Source organism: Eleutherodactylus coqui, chromosome 2 (assembly GCF_035609145.1).
Source record: "Eleutherodactylus coqui strain aEleCoq1 chromosome 2, aEleCoq1.hap1, whole genome shotgun sequence".
Taxonomy (NCBI): Eukaryota; Metazoa; Chordata; class Amphibia; order Anura; family Eleutherodactylidae; genus Eleutherodactylus; species Eleutherodactylus coqui.
Genome location: NC_089838.1, coordinates 291,130,749 through 291,145,442, shown reverse-complemented (window position 1 = coordinate 291,145,442; position 14,694 = coordinate 291,130,749). Strand labels below are relative to the sequence as shown.

General features: G+C 42.9%; 1 protein-coding gene across 1 annotated transcript in view; it reads left to right on the top strand.

Annotated features, from left to right (window-relative positions):
- LOC136610193 (adhesion G protein-coupled receptor E1-like) overlaps positions 1-14,694 on the top strand; it is a 151,833-nt gene that overhangs the window by 103,540 nt on the left and 33,599 nt on the right. The window contains exons 14-16 of the mRNA XM_066589435.1: positions 7,373-7,440; positions 11,052-11,135; positions 12,313-12,481. Of these exons, the coding sequence (XP_066445532.1) occupies positions 7,373-7,440; positions 11,052-11,135; positions 12,313-12,481 (321 nt within the window). The remainder of the gene's footprint in view (positions 1-7,372; positions 7,441-11,051; positions 11,136-12,312; positions 12,482-14,694) is intronic.

The window sequence follows — 14,694 nt, the reverse complement described above, 5'->3', positions numbered from 1 at the left end:
CAGCAGATAAATCTCCCTAAGTTGAGCTCCGCAGAAACATCCGCTCTGACCTCTCCGGTCACCCTACCTGAAATTCAAAAACTGATAGCATCATGCCCTCCGAACAAGAGCCCGGGCCCAGATGGTTTAACCATACACTACTACAAGACCTTCCAGGCTACCCTAGCACCCAGACTCGTGGATCTCTTCAACGACCTGTTGAAGGGTGCCCCACTACCAAAACAGTCCCTAGAAGCCCACATAACCTTGATCCACAAGGAGAACAAGGATCCTGAACTGTGTGGCAGTTATCGCCCAATCTCTCTGATCAACCTGGATGCGAAGCTCTGGGCCAAGCTTCTCGCAGAGAGACTGGGTACTTGCATGCCAATTTTGATCGGAGAGGAACAGGCAGGCTTCTCTAGGGGAAGGGAGGGGAGAGACAATTGCCTCAGACTTTTGCACGCTGCCCGATACGCCCAATCTCATAACATACCCTTGGCCCTAGTAGGCACAGATGCCGAAAAGGCCTTTGATAGGGTAGATTGGAGCTACATGGAGGGAGTCTTGCATCATTTCAACTTTCCCAGAGAATTTATTACATCCATTTTCTCCCTCTACTCGCAGCCGTATGCTCGACTCAAGATAAACGAGGTCCTCTCCCCTCCCTTCGATATAAGAAATGGCACGCGCCAAGGCTGCCCTCTTTCTCCAGCCCTCTTTATATTAGCTCTTGAACCTCTATTGCTGAAAATCAGACAGGACCCAGCCATAAGCGGCTTAAACTGCGGGAACAATTCTCTATCTTCTGCAGCTTATGCGGATGATATTGTGTTCCTAATTACAAATCCAGAGGAGGGGATACCGAGACTTACGGAGCAACTCGAGGAGTTCGGTGTGGTCTCCAATTTTAAAATTAATTTTTCAAAATCAACAATTTTGAATATCTCCATTCCCTTGGCCCGCTATGACGCACTCCGGACTAACACGCCCTTTTCTTGGTCAAACACCTCTATCGACTATTTGGGTATTAAACTCACAAAGAAAGCAGAGGACCTATATAATGCCAACTTTGTCCCCTTAATTAGTCAAGTGAAGAACTTGCTAAGGTCTTATGATGTTCCCTTCGCCTCATGGTTTGGCAGAAAAAACATCATTAAATCATACATCTTGCCAATCATAATCTATAAAATACGAATGCTTCCCATTCACCTGCCAAAAAGCTTTTTTAAATGTCTCAGCTCTGCCTTCTCGGGGTTCGTGTGGAGGCGGAGGGGGCCGAGACTGGCCCATAGCCTGCTGACAAGGAAGAGGGCGGAGGGCGGGATCGACCTTCCGAATCTCTACGAATTTTATCAGGCCTCTCAGCTGGGATATTGGATATGTCTAGTTAAACCCTCTAAAGACGGATTACCCCGAATCCTTGCGGAAGGTTGCGACGGAGACTCTCTGGATGCAAACCTGTGGTTCCCATCAAAGACTCACCTTAAGGGTCGAGGCTTTAATCCCCTGCTCAGAGGCCCCTGCGAGGTGTGGAACATGCTGAGACCCATACTAGCGCCGGACCCCTCTCCTATCCTCCCTCTACGTTCCATAGGCAGATTATTAAAACATCCTTCCGATCCATGCTCCGCCTCGATTTGGAGGAGAGCCGGATCTTTGACAATTTCAAACCTACAATCTTTAGCACACCTTCCCCCGGAATCCATTGTTCAGGCATTGGGCTTTGCTGATAACCTCTCCTTCTTACACAAAGCCCAAATTAAAAACACTGTTGAGGAATTCTTCATCTCTTACCAAGCATCCAGACAGTCATCGCCCTTTGAAAAAACTTTCCTGGAAAACAAACCCTGCCTAAGAAAAATTGCGTTCCTCCGCAAAAACTTCATCACCCCTCCCACAGACTACAAACCGGCATTTCTATCCTCGTGGGAGAAAGAGTTAGGCATCACGCTCACCCCACACGAATCCTCCCTGATACTCAAAACTTCCTTCGGGTGGTCGCCCTGCATCCTTGCCCAGGAATCCCATTATAAGTTATTAGCTAGGTGGTACAGGACACCTCAGTGGCTGTCTGACCACAATCTGACCACCCAGAACCTCTGTTGGAGGTGCAAAAGCGATGTAGGCTCCTACCTCCATATTTGGTGGGCGTGCCCATCCATCATGCCTTTTTGGAAAGGAGTAGAAAAGATTCTCCAGAAAATCTCCCCTGATTTTGCTCTCACTCCGGACACAGTCTTCCTATGGAGACCCTCCAGGTCCTTTCACCCGCAGAAGAACAAGCTGCTGGCATCTCTGATTGATATCGCTAAAGCCTTGATTCCCCCTCTCTGGCAACAAAACACACCACCCACACTGAAACAATGGAAGGACAGGGCAGACCTCCTCTACAATTTAGAGGAACTGCATAGCTGGTCCAATAACACATATGATAAATTCCTGCTGACGTGGTACCCATGGAAAGCCATAAGTGACTCGGACGTTTGGACCCGGTGAGCGGAGGTCTCCCATCCTTTCCCCCTTCTAGGACGGTGAGTCCCTCTTCTCTTTTCTACTCTTCTAGACGACAACCATGCTGATATAAAAGGATACCCACTCCTCCTACCCCCTCCCCCCCTCCTCCCCCCTCCCCCAGCACCTTCATACTCCCCCCCCCCCCCCCCAGAGTTCATGATATTGTTTTACCAATGTTTGTTCTATATTTTTCATATTGACTGTACTCTTTTGCGGGGCTCACACAAGGATTTAACTTAGAGTGTATGTTTCCCAGCCCCACCTTGAATGTGACTTCAGCTAACCCAAAGCGATTTGTTGACGCGCAACCAGGAGCAAATTTATGTAACTCAAAGCTGACTTGTACTCATTCGGGCTCTTCGTTGTGTGACTGTGTACATGTTATATAATAAAATCCAAATAAAATTGATTTTAAAAAAAATATATATATATATATATAATCCCAATAAATATACAGCAAATCGTTTTTGAAATTCAAGCCAGGGGGATATTGAGTGCCTAATTTTAATATTTCCTCCTGTTTCCACTTCTGGAGGGCGTCTTAACCACTCAATACCAAAAAATTTGAAGATAGCTAAAGACTTGCATGAAGTTCAACAAAATGTCTAGAAAGTCCCGAGGCATTTTGTTACCTTTCTCTATATTATAGATGTGTTCCATAATTCTTATTTTAAGACCTGTGCATTCTGTATATATTAAATTGAAATCTGTGCAAAATACATGGTATACTGCTTAGTGTCACAATTAATAAATGTTTTTTTAGGGAAATTGAAAGTATTATCGTAGAGATGAGCGAGCATACTCGCTAAGGGCAATTACTCGAGCGAGCATTGTCCTTAGCAAGTACCTGCCCGCTTGGAAGAAAAGATTTGGGAGCGGCAGGGAGAGCGAGGGGGAACGGAGGGGATATCTCTTCTCCCCCCCCCCCCCCCCCCGCTCCCCCCTGCTCACTCCCGCAACTCACTCACCGCTCACCCGCACCGGCACCCGAACCTTTTCTTCCGAGTGGGCAGGTACTCGCTAAGGACAATGCTCGCTCATCTCTAATTATCAGTATTGGAAAACTTTTGAGTCTTAGCCATACCTGCACATCGCACTGCAGCGCATGTGAAAGACTTTTCTGAGAAAGCCAACATTTCTCAGTGCTACACGATTTAAAGCTACTAGGAGATAGTGTATTGTCTAAATTTCTGTTCTAAAATGTGCTTCAATACCGGATCCTGTTTCAAAATACGGAAGTAAAAAATTATACATTTTTTAAATTGCATCAATTTTCTGCTAAATGCAGTGGAAAAGACTAGTCTATTTAAATGTTTAATATTCTCTCCTATCCTCCAAAAAAGTACTCCTCTATGTTCTATGTTCATTCTGATAATACTCTTGATTTCCCTATAAAAACATTTTTTGTGTGACTGCAAGCATGTAGTGTACAATGTATTTTTCACAGGTTGCAATTTAATATATACAGAATGTACAGTTTGTAAATGAAAAGTAGGAATTATGGAACACACCTGTAAGACCGACTCTACAAGGACGTAAGCACATTTGTCCTAGCCTGAGCGCTGCGTTTTTTTGCAGAATGAACGGTGCTTTTTTGCATGTATATCAGAGTATTTTACTGAACTTTTGCAGCTGCAATCATGTTCATTTGCGTGTGGCAAACAAAGGCCGCCAATTGAGTTGGGTAATTAGTCCACATGCATTTGCGCACTCCCCGTCGAAAGTACACAGAAAAAAAAAATGTTAGATTTTTTCGCTCAATTGAAATTCACACTCAAAAACGGCATTGTGAACGAATCCATTGAAATCAATGGGTTCTATTCTCTGCGTATTGCGAGCGCGAACATGTGAAGCCAGCCTAATATTGAGAAAGATAAGAACAAAGCTTTGGGTGTTGCTAGATATTGTGTTAAATTTCATGTAGGGTCTTTGGCTACCTTCAAATTTTTTGATATTGAGGGGGTTCAGAGGCCCAACAGAAATGGAATCTGAAGGAAATTTCTACTAAGCAGAGAGGCATATTGGATATTAAAATTAGGAACTCAATACCCGAATGGCATGGTTTTTGAAAAGTAATTTTCTGTATATTTTTGGGGATTATATTTAACTAGCTGATATACCCGTCTTTGCCCAGGTTAATTTGGTACTGGTGTTTATCTGGTGTTTACACGGAAAATCCTATAAAGTCGTGGTTACTTTAGAGATACCGAGGAAAAAAATATGTTCACCATTTTGCATGGTTCTTTGAATTACCCAGGAAACACCACGTGGAGGTAACGCACGCTTCCTTTTACCAAAATGACATCAGGAAGTGAGAGAATTAGATTCCATATGTAAAATTTGGACGATAATTCATTTGCGCTAGAATTGAATAATCGAGTTGGCACCCATTAACTTTTCCTATTCGTGACATAATCAATGCTCGTGCCAAATTTCAAGTTTCTATGACATCGGAAAGTGAGAGAATTAGATTCTGTATGTAAAATTTGGACGCTAATTCTTTTGCGCTTAGAATTGAATAATCGAGTTGGGACCCCTTTACTTTTCCTATTTTGGACATAATCTATGCTTGTGCCAAATTCATGTTTCTTTGACATTGGGAAGTTGGAGAATTAGTGGCGAGTCAGTCAGTCAGTGAGTCAGTCAGTGAGGGCTTTCGTCTTTATATATATAGAGAGAGAAAATACAAGGAAGTTTATACCCAGTAGTCATGCTGTGTCCATGTGTGCATGTATGTATATGTTTATGTCGGAAAACAATGATGTAGGTAATTGCATCATATGTGTTTTGGAAGAGTATTGTTACATCTGGGAAGCCGTGATAAAGAAGCCAGTGTGCTCCGAAACGCGTCCAAGCATGGACATAGTTCAGTCCGGCACCTTTTACCATTTGCAACTTTTATATGACTTGAATAAAGAAGATTCCAATTTACGGAGCCGGCATCTCTTCATTTATATTACTGCGGCTTGGTTCATGGCTAGCGAGTGCACCATAGGATCTTCAGTAGTAGGTGCTTTACAATTATGTTTCTAACGGCCATGATAACTATAGATAAACAGCAAACACACTTGCAGAATGATTCCAACAACATCACATTCCTCCCCTCCTTACGAAGATAAAAAGAATGCGGTACAACCATTTTCAAGGGGCTACAAAGTTAAAGTTTTCCGGAAACTTTTACTAAAGAACATAATCCATTAGGTGATGTAGTGATCTTCAGCATTTCTGATAGTGTTGAGCTACCTCATTACCAAATATCTGAGTTCTTTAACAAGGTGGTTGGTGGAGTTACTGAAGCAGATGTCAAAGTTAGTGGATGTTTGGGAACAAATTTGTTTCTGAAAGGAGGTCATCTTCATCTAACTTTTGGTTACTCCTGGATCACACCTGCAACGCTTCTTGAAATAGGACACATTGCCTGCAACCTGTTTGGGACTGGTGGAAATTAGGGTAAACCGAATTGGTCGCTGCTAGAATTGCAATCCTGTATAACTGAAATACCTTTAGCAGCTAATTATGAATTGTTATCACCAGTTGTAATGTGGTGGGAGTGAAGGTGACACAAGAGGAATCTACATTGGGATACTGGATTGCAGAGCCAGAGACCACTTTATTCCATGGCTTTAGGTCGGCTACCTGTGTCTGCTGGCCTCTTGCTATTCCCAGCAGATGCGGGCATCGCTCCACTCCTCCTGATTTCCATCAACACTGCAGGAGTTAATCCTCTCTAGTGCTCTCAGCTCAACTGCAGGGTAATCAGCTATCACCTCCCTATTTAGCTGATCTGGGGATCCTCCTTATTTGCCTGAGTGTTGGCATTAGTTTGTTCTTGCTCTCAGCAAAGCTACTCTGTTTCTGATTCCCGTGCACTGAACCTTGGACTTGTTATTTGAATTTTGCTTGAACTCTACCTGCCCTGACCCTTGGAATTGTTACCTGGACTTGCTTGAACCCGGGTCTCTCTTGTATGCCGCTAGCGGACCATATCCTGACTGAGTGCTTTGGCCTGTCTCGTGTTGCATTGCACCAGTGTTGCTGACTCCTGTCGGTCAGCTGCCAACTATTCCGGGAATATTCCAGGAGGTAACGGCCTGTTCGGTTTTCCGCTGCGAAGGCCATATCCCTGTACAGAGATCAAAGGGTGAAAACTGGGGAGCCGTTGGGATAACGAGCGAAGATCTTGCCCAAAGTCAAATCTGTTAGTTGATACATTGCCCTGTATGTAACATCTGCCTCAAATTGGACGGCTTCTTCTTCTTAATTAATCACTGGGGCAGATTTACTAATATTGCTTAGTAGACAAATGGACTTGAACTGCACCAGATTAATCATAGTGACTGCTGGATTATAAATTTGGTACATTTCTAGACCGTCTAGTCTAACTTTACACCACCTATTAGTAGGATGCGGAATATTCAGCACCAAAATCCACACCGCTATTGTGCAGATTTTGATGCAGAATTTAAAATGGGATCCTGATGGCAATTCCACATCAAAATCCACAGTCAGCGGTGCAGATTTTGGTGTGGAATTCAGCTATGGTATATTCCATAATGCTGTTGCAAAATATGGAGCATCTGTGAGGCGTCTGTGACAAAATCTGCATGTTACATTTACCATGGATTTCACTGTAGAATTGTGGCGGATTTCCCCCCACTCATCTGAAACAGTGAAATCCGCAGTGAAACTTTGCTCAATAAAGTGACATGATGTAAAATTATATCCACACCGCAGGTCAATTTACACTGCAGATTTTTCATGCCACATTTAGATGAGAGATTTGTAAGTTTGATCCCCTTCGGTATAGTGTAATACGCTGCAGGTTTTCCGCAGTGCTGCATTTGAACATCTCTTATTGTCTCTTCTCTCTTCCCAGTGATTCAGAAGTGTAATACTGCTTCCAGAACTAATGAGAGAGAGGAATGTAAAGAGCAGAGTCACATGGTATGTGATACTATTACATATGTGCGTAAACCTATAGCCATATACAGGTTAGAGAAGAACACAAAACTTTTGTTGTCCGAGTTAAGAAAAACCCTGTCATAGTGACAACAATATAATTAAATTCCAGTTGTCATTCAATAAGAAGCCTTATCAGGGAGCGACAAAACTACACTTTAAGGGCGCCTACCCACTGGCGTTGCCGATTTTCGTGCGTGAAAAACGCAGCGTTTTTCCGCGCGTTTTTCACGCCTTTTTCGTTAATTTCCATTGACAATCATGGGTGCATTAAGAGAAAAATAAGGAGACATATGCAACTGACAGTTCCTATGTGAAAAATTGCAACGAAACGAAAAAAAAACCCCAAATGGACAAGAACACATTCTATGCTAATTGCTCTTAAAAAAAAACGCAAAACGCAATTTAGCATCGCAGGAAAAAAAATCGCCAGTGGGTAGGCACCCTAATAAAGCAAAATTTGATCAGCTCAGAACTATTGGTAACATTAATTGGGACAACATCCTCAAAAATATCAGTACAGAGGAGAAATGGGAGAAGTTTAAAAACATCCTAATTACCTCCTGAGAGCAATTCATACCATTTAAAAATAAAAGAACCACAAGTAGAAAGAAACCAATGTGGATTGACAAGACTGTAAGGGGGTCAATAAACAAAAAAGAAAGCGTTTAAATTACTAAAACAAGAAGGCAGCGAAGAAGCACTAAAATCATACAGGGAAAAAAGCAAATCATGCAAAGGAAAGATCAAAATTGCTAAGGCGGAGGCAGAAATACTGATCGCCACAGAGAGCAAAAATAACCCCAAACAATTCTTCAATTATGTAAACAGTAAAAGGATTTGTATTGAAAGCACTGGCCCTTTAACAAATAATGCAGGAAAAATCATAGGAGACGATGGGGGAAGGCAAATCTATTAAATTGTTTTTTTTTTCAAATGTATTCACGAATGAAAAAGAAATGTCACACGAGATGCAGGTGAATAAAACAAACCTCCTGCTAAATATTGCATGCCTAACACGGGAGGAAATGCAAGCCAGTTAAAGAGGATTAAAATCGATAAATCACTGTCCACAGATGGAATACACCCAAGGGTTCTCAGGGTTCTAAGGGAACTAAGTGACGTGGTAGCTAGACCACTATTTCTTATATTTATGGACACTATAGAGACCGGGGTTGTACCACTGGATTGGTGCATTGCCAATGTGGTTACAATATACAAAGAGGGGTCTGAAAGAGAGCCTGGTAACTACAGGCCGGTAAGTCTCACTTCAGTAATTGGAAAAATATTCGAGGGGTTCATTTACCATAATCATGGGCAATACCTAATTTAGTCTCATCTGAGTTCACCACATCAACCTTCTCTAAAGCTTTGAGCCACCTTCATAAGGAAAAATTTGCCCAGGGTCTCAGATGATTCACAGTCTCGGAGCGTCAGTATTAGCCTACCAGAAAACATAAAATATAGTAACTCACCCATTATGGGGAAAGTTGAGTAGATCCAAGATATTCTGATCCAGTAATCCGAATTTCCCTCTTCTTCCCTTCCCGCCTATTACCACCCTCGCATTCCTTTTCTTATTCATTTTTGTGTTTTCACAGTTAATTATTAATAAACTTATAGAACAGCAGTAGTTTTGTGCTAAGAATAAGAATATTCTTTTTATTTGTCAATATATATCAAGAGATAAGAATCCAATGTCTTTCAACAACTGAATGTATTACTTTTCACACCACAAATATTGGATTGCTGTAATTTTTTTCAGAACAGATAATATCTATGGAATTTGACAAATGTATTTGGTTATTGTTAAGGATGAGCGAGTATACTTGCTAAGGCACTACTTGTCCGAGTAATGTGCCTTAGACGAGTATCTCCCTGCTCGTCCTTAAAGATTCGGGGGCCGCCGCGGAGCTTGGAGCTGCGGGGGAGAGTGCGGAGGAACGGAGGGGAGATCTCTCTCTCCCTCTCTCCCGCCTGCTCTCCCCCGCTCCCCGCCACGACTCACCTGTCAGCCGCGGCAGTCCCCGAATCTTTATGGATGAGCAGGGAGATACTCGTCTAAGGCACATTACTCGAACGAGTAGTGCCTTAGCGAGTATACTCGCTCATCCCTAGTTATTGTATTGATTGCACAATCTGTTTTCAATAAAAATGATTGAACATTAAAGATTAAGATGGGAATACCCCTTTCAGGTCGTAAGGGCAGCAAATGTGCACATAAAATCCCTACATTTACGCCTGCTGACTCCATCCATATGGGATAGCCAAACACAAAACCCATGTGTGTCGGTACACAAAGTCCCTGTGGTTCTCACTTGCAACATTCGTGTTCTGGCATATGGTGCCTCGTTTTGCCCTAGAATACCTAGTTATATATCATGCAATGGAACACCACTAGAGATGAGCGAGCACCAAAATGCTCGGGTGCTCGTTACTCGGGACGAACTTTTTGCGATGCTCGAGGGTTCGTTTCGAGTAACGAACCCCATTGAAGTCAATGGGCGACCCGAGCATTTTTGTATATCGCCGATGCTCGCTAAAGTTTTCATTTGTGAAAATCGGGGCAATTCAAGAAAGTGATGGGAACGACACAGAAACGGATAGGGCAGGTGAGGGGCTACATGTTGGGCTGCATCTCAAGTTCACAGGTCCGACTATTAAGCCACAATAGCGGCAAGAGTGGGTCCCCCCCCACCCACTGTCAACATAAAGATCGTTCTCCTCTGCCATAGCTGTAACAGCTGTGGCAGAGAAGAACGATGTTAGCCCATTGAATTCAATGGAGCCGGCAATACAGCAGGTTCCACTGAAAGCAATGGGCTGCCGGCGATCACAGGATGAATTGCCAGGAAGGGCTTAAATATATAAGCCCTTCCCTGCAATTCATCCAGAAATGTGTTACAATAAAAATATATACCGTATATACCGGCGTATAAGGCGACGGGGCGTATAAGACGACCCCCCAACTGTCACCTTATACGCCGGGAATACAGCGGAGCAAAGAATAAAAATCATTACTCACTTCTCCTGGCGTTCTGCGGCGCTGCTGCAGGCTGTCGCTCCCTCCTGGTCCCCGGCAGAGCATTGCTTTCTGGACACAGGGCTTGAAATCCCCGCCTCCAGAAAACACACGTGCCTTCAGCCAATCACAGCCAATGACAATGATGACAAAGCGCGCAAATTTCTCAGGGAAGAAAATGAAAGTGACTCGAACATCGCGTGGTACTCGTCTCGAGTAACGAGCATCTTGAACACCCTAATACTCGAACGAGTATCAAGCTCGGACGAGTATGCTCGCTCATCTCTAAACACCACATAATTTTTCTCACAAATGCAATGTACATGCATGAGAAAACACTTCTGTATACCTTCATACTGGGGCATATGTAGGTACAGTACGTGCCCGTAGTTCTCTATAGGAGTCGTAGTACCGATCCATAATATGGCTGTATGCCGGAGCGGTTACACTGTACAAGCAGGAGTCACCTTGTTAATAGGATGCTTAACGTGGCAGCAAATAACACGGCAGAAGAAAAGATGGAGATCATTTTGTGTAGAAGCATTTTAAGACCGTCTCGTTCATTTTCCTATAGAAATCCCATTGTGCTCTCCTGGAATCCTTGCGGTATATTACAGAAAATGCTTGTGAGAAAAAGAACACCAATACTACTGTCCAGGTAAGAAAAAACTAAGAAAACTTGGAACCTCTTATTGTCCTTTCTTCTGTCCATCCAATGAGCAGAGATGTAATGTGAAGCTTCTGGGCTCAGTATAAAACCTGTGGAAGGACCTTCCTCTTCCTCCAACCATCTGCTATTTACTCTATAACGGTATGTTTACACGTAACGGAAATACGGCGTATTTTCCACTGCAAAATCCAAAGCTTTTCCACAAAAGGCAAAGGGTCAAAATGCGCACCATAAGTGTGGAATTTGACTAGAAATCAGCTGTGTTTCTACAGCCACAGGGCTCTCCCTCATCTCTGAAGTCTTTGCGCTGTCGGCGCTTCCCTTACCCGCCACCTGCCGGGCCTCTGGTGAGCACAGAGCCGGTAATCAGGTGATGCCACTTCTGCATCACCTGACCAACAGTGCTGCACTCACTAGAGGCCACCAGGTAAAGGAAGCGTTGACAGAGAGAAGAACTTGGAGGTGAGGGAGAATATAAACTCCACTGCAAATTCCGCAGATTTTCTGCATTCAAAACAAAGCCACAATCCACACCACTGTTGTGTGTTCTGACTTAAAATCAACTTCATTTCAGCAGCTGATTTTAGAAGATACAGCACTTCCCTCATCTCCAAAGTCTTTGTGCTGTCAGAGTAACACGACACCCAACAGCCTGTAGTGAGCGCCCCACCAGGTGCTAGAACTTCCATATCAGTCGACCAGTGGCGCTGCACTGACTGCCGGCTGCCAGGTGCTGGGATATGCTAACAGCGCAAAGACTTCAGAAGTGGGCAGAAGCGCTGTATCTTCTGAAATCAGTTGCAAATATGCAGCTGGTTTTAAGTCAAAATCCACACTAATGACTGTTTTGGATGCAGAAATGCAGAATTTTCTTGACTAATTGAAAATTATATTGAGACCCCTTGTTTGGGATTGTTCTTCACTCATCCAAATTAAGATCATTCTGTAGGGCTGACGAGATGAACACTTGGTAAAATAGACCCTCAACATGGACAGAAATCCCACTGCTAGATGTGATGGGTACAACAAGTAGACTGATGTCTTGGCACATCCACAATGCACCACGGGGGACAACACTAGTATTGTTGGTGAACTTTTTTTTTCTCTTCTTCTTCTCCTTATGTCATTGGGCTTGCTCTGGAATGCCCTGCATTCATCTCCATAGGAAGTGGCAACTCAGATCACTAACATTCTCAATCAAACTTCATTGACAACGCTCAACATCACCAAACTCCAAAAGGTTGTTATTGCAGTAATAGAAAATGTGGAAACCTCACTACTGGCATCTTTCACTGTAGAGCTCAACAACCAACATATAAACACCTCTGAAATTGGTGAGTAGATAGATATGTATTTGATAAGCTACTTATAGGCAGTGAATATATACCGGAGTGACAAAAGGGGGCGCTGTGAATGTAGCTAACTCAAAAAGTATAACTTACCGATTCCTGACCTCCTACATTGCAACATCCTGGTATAAATATCTCATGCCTAAGATGTTTCCAAACTTCTTTATAACCACATATCCAAACAACTATGACTAATGAAAGGTATAGAAGACCCTTTATAGAGGTTTTCAGGAAGTCTAGTTCAACGGGGGGTGGCCTTACCTCCAGTGAAGCCCCATGCAGTGTGTTCAGATAACCCCTTATAATGTGCCATATAGTACCAAAATACCACTACCTAATCCATTATCTAGGGAAGGCCCATGCCTTTCCATAGGATCAAGCACTATGTATGAGATAATGGGTGCATGCTTAGCACTTTAGGATCAGAGGGGGCCCCCTTCAGTAGTGGCAAGTGATGTTTCCTGTCTGTTCACACAGGTCAGATAACCCTAAAGCTGCCCATATACATTACACTACATTGATGAAAACAGATTATTTCAAGCAAAACAATTATTCATTGGGTAAAACTGAACAACAAATTATAGTTTCTGCTGACTGACATTCATCATCTGGAAAAAAAAAAAGTGATCCGTGCCTGAAATTTTCACCCAATGGTCGGAAGAAAGATCTTTGATTGAAAGAATATTCCCACAAAGATCATTTGTCCATCGTTCTGTGTTAGTGAACATATATGGGCAGTTTGAATGACTATATTGGGCACTGTGGACTAAAATGTATATGACTGCATATACAAAACAATCATTCACTAGACAATCATTCGCTTGAGGTTGTTCAACCATCAATTTACTTCTATCTAATGTCAGATCCTGGGACCATTTCCGTCCTCCAAGATGACCATCTCGATCTTGGAACTACATAATAAACACACTGTGCATTTGTGCAATGGCAATGTTGGACTACTGATGCGATACATTAGCACTCTGATTGGCCTAACCTATCTGACTTCATTCTTAGAGCAGCATGAAGTGCCTTAGACTAATGATGCTTAGTATGCATTAGGTAGTTAGAAGACTGAGGTGACTTGGAAGATGGAAACTGGAGTCGGAAACCGGAAAATCCAAGGGAATATGGCAGGGAGGAAGGACAACTGGTAATATAATCCCTCTCCGGTCCCTTGACAAGATTTTGTCCTAGGACCAGATGGTCACTTTAAAGCCAATTCTAAATTCAACTTGGAAACATAATCCTACTTTGTAAACCATTTGCTGACATACTGTATGACATAGCATATGATACTATTTGGCACTCTTTGTTGTCAGTAATTTACATACTGTATGTAGTCTCTCACGGGTTTAGTTATATATAATTCCTATTTATATAATTAAAATGGATCTTCAGTCTTCGAAGTCCAAATAGAACATCTAAGGGACAGAAATCACTTCTGTGAAATCTATCAATATTAGTAAGTGGATCTGCATAGACTGAGGGAAGCATTTCTTAACAAATTCCACACCCGAGAGTGCACGCCGTCTCATAGGGAAACATTTGAGATGTAATCACGATCTTGGATTTGTCACAGAGCCATGTTCACACGGGCGGAATCCACATCAGATTTTTCAGTACAGATTGTGCCTCAAGAACTGTGGTGGAAATTGGCAGCGGAGTCGCAAATTTCTGCTACTGCTATGCACCTGTTTGCCCGTTGACCCATTTACAGATTTTGGGTGGTTTCAGACGAGTGTGTTTTTGTGCGTGCATACCCATGCACTAAAACACGCGTCTATTACAAGCAATGCATTCCATATGGTGTGTTCACATGTCTGTGTTTTACAGGTACACTAAAATTGTTGTTTTTAAGGGAAGGGCTTATATTTAAAGCCCTTCCCTGACAAAACAATTACGGGGTGCCGGCAGATCATTGCCTTCCATGGAGCCGCTGGCAGCAGCCGCGGCTCCATGGAATGCAATTCATGGACCTTCATACACGTGTGTTTTTGTGCATACATAGGTGCGCACCTATGTATGCACAAAAACACGCTCATGTGAAGCCACCCTTAGCCCTTATGAATGGGCAAATCCACTTGGCCTTTCCAATTCAAAATTTGCATCAAGAAATGATGTTATTCTTTTTTCTGCATATGCATTTCAAATCCACGTGCAGAAAAATTTGCAAAACAAACATTGAAACTAATGAGGCA